This window comes from Octopus sinensis, linkage group LG12 (assembly GCF_006345805.1).
Source record: "Octopus sinensis linkage group LG12, ASM634580v1, whole genome shotgun sequence".
Lineage (NCBI taxonomy): Eukaryota > Metazoa > Mollusca > Cephalopoda > Octopoda > Octopodidae > Octopus > Octopus sinensis.
In genome coordinates, this window is record NC_043008.1 from 56379911 (window position 1) to 56382549 (window position 2639).

General features: G+C 36.0%; 1 protein-coding gene across 1 annotated transcript in view; it reads left to right on the top strand.

Annotated features, from left to right (window-relative positions):
• Positions 1-351: 351 nt before the first annotated feature.
• Positions 352-2639, top strand: part of LOC115217924 (peroxisomal NADH pyrophosphatase NUDT12-like) — a 36008-nt gene continuing 33720 nt past the window's right edge. Inside the window, exon 1 of the mRNA XM_029787643.2 lies at positions 352-1394. Within this exon, the coding sequence (XP_029643503.1) occupies positions 1242-1394 (153 nt within the window). The 5' untranslated portion in view covers positions 352-1241. The remainder of the gene's footprint in view (positions 1395-2639) is intronic.

A 2639-nucleotide genomic window follows, 5' to 3' on the forward strand; every position in this document is an offset into this window, starting at 1 on the left:
TTATTCTTTTTCACACACACACACACACACACACACACACACACATATGTAAATATATCTAATGTTTGTATGTATGCATGTATGCATGTATGTATGTATCTCTATATATCTTCACGCCTTTTTCTTTCATATATGTGCGTGTATATATATATATATATATTTTCAAACGCATGTATGTAAATATATATATATATATTTCTCACCTACACCAAAATCTCTTTCTGACTCTCTCTGTCTTTCTCCCCTCTCTCTCTTCTTCACCCTCTCGTTATACTTATCTTCCTGTCTTTCTGGTATTTTGCTTTCACACGGATCTAATTCTTCCGTCTGTCATTTGTCTTTCATATGCAAAATCATATCCTGACTTTCTTGCAAACCGCCTCTCATATCTCTCCCCACTTCTATCTTTCCATCACTCTCCCTTTCTCCTTACTCTCCCTTTCTCTCTCTGTGCTTCATTACTCTCCTCTACCTCTTTTCTTCCAGTTTCTCATATCGTCCACAAAGTCATAGAACCACTTACCCACGCGTCTGTCCGTCCACCTCCACACATATGTGTACACACATATAAACAAACTTTAGAATATCGCCTTTTAAGACATGTGACATTACTTGTAAACATCCAAAGCTAATTGCAATTTTGTGGGCAGGTAAACAAAAGGAAAATAACACTGATTAATTGGATTAGAAGAGTTCAAGTGAACGACAAAATAAGACATCTTTTACCGGTGTTCCTTATTTCTGTAAATTGCCATTATTATTTATATCTTAACAACAGTAATAATATAATTACTAACATAATCAGTTATTTTATTAATAATATCTTAACATCAGTAATAATATAATTACTAACATAAACAGTTATTTTATTAATAATAATTAATTTACGTAAATTATTTTGCTTTTTTTAAAGCTAAGATTTTAAGAATATAACATAAGACAATATAAGAATATTAACAATTTATTAATATTATTCTTCAATTGAAAATTCTTGGTTCCTGTAACAGAAAGAGAAAGAGAGAGCGATATATATAGAGAAGAGCGAGAAAGAGACGAAATATTCAATAACGGATAAAGAAAAAAGAAGGCTCCCATCAAAGAAAAGAGTACCACGGTTATCAAAGACGACGGAAAATCTTAGATTTCAATAAAACTCCCAAATACTTCCGAAACTCCAATTTTCCCGCAACAGCATATCTTTATCTCGCACCTCTGGTTTGCTTTCTGCTGATGAGTCGATAATGTTGGCGCGCCAAAATACATCGAGTAACTTATGGAAACTAACAGATTCTATGAAATCGGAATTTTCAGAAACTAAGAGAGATTTTCCCACGTCGAAAGATGAGGATTTTCTGTCAGATGACCAACAAGAACGTTTTCTCATGTACTTACAGGTGAGTGGACATTTTGTGAATATTTACCAAAAATCATTCATTTCATTTCATGCTCCTAAAGTGTTTCAATTCTTTCTATATAAATATCATTGTCTGTATGTCTGTCTGTCTATCTATCTATCTATCTATCTATCTATCTATCTATCTATCTATCTATCTATCTATCTATCTATCTATCTATCTATCTATCATCTAATAAGGCGGTGAGCTGGCAGAGACGTTAGCACGCCGGGCGAAATGCTTAGCAGTATTTCGTCTGCCGTTACGTTTTGAGTTCAAATTCCGCCGAGGTCGACTTTGCCTTTCATCCTTTCGGAGTCGATAAATTAAGTACCAGTCCCGCACTGGGGTCGACGTAATCGACTTAATCCGTTTGTCTGTCCTTGTTTGTCCCCTCTATGTTTAGCCCCTTGTGGGTAATAAAGAAACATATCTATCTATCTATCTATCTATCTATCTATCTATCTATCTATCTATCTATCTATCTATCCATTTAGCTATCTATCTATCTATCTATCTATCTATCTATCTATCTATCTATCTATCTATCTATCTATCTATCTATCTATCTATCTATCTATCTATCTATCTACGGAAGAAGAGAGGGGAAGAGAGAAAAAGAGAGATTGAGAGAAAGAGAGATATCGGCATATGACTTAATTCTCTGTAGGTGCTTCTCATAACACATTACATTGTTGATCTTAATCATGTTGCTGTAGTTTAACCCTCGGCCAAACCAGATTGAGCATATGTATGATCTAAAAACAAATCCATTTAACATATTCTGTTTCAGATCTCTCTTTTACTCTTTTACTTGTTTCAGTCATTTGACTGCGGCCATGCTGGAGCACCGCCTTTAGTCGAGCAAATCGACCCCGGGACTTATTCTTTGTAAGCCCAGTACTTATTCTATCGGTCTCTTTTGCCGAACCGCTAAGTGACGGGGCCGTAAACACACCAGCATCGGTTGTCAAGCAATGCTAGGGGACAAACACAGACACACAAAAATACACACACACACATATATATATACATATATACGACAGGCTTCTTTCAGTTTCCGTCTACCAAATTCACTCACAAGGCATTGGTCGGCCCAGGGCTATAGCAGAAAACACTTGCCCAAGGTGCCACGCAGTGGGACTGAACTCGGAACCATGTGGTTGGTTAGCAAGCTACTTACCACACAGCCACTCCTGCGCCTACATAATTTGACTTACATAATCAATTGTATCATTTCTCCTT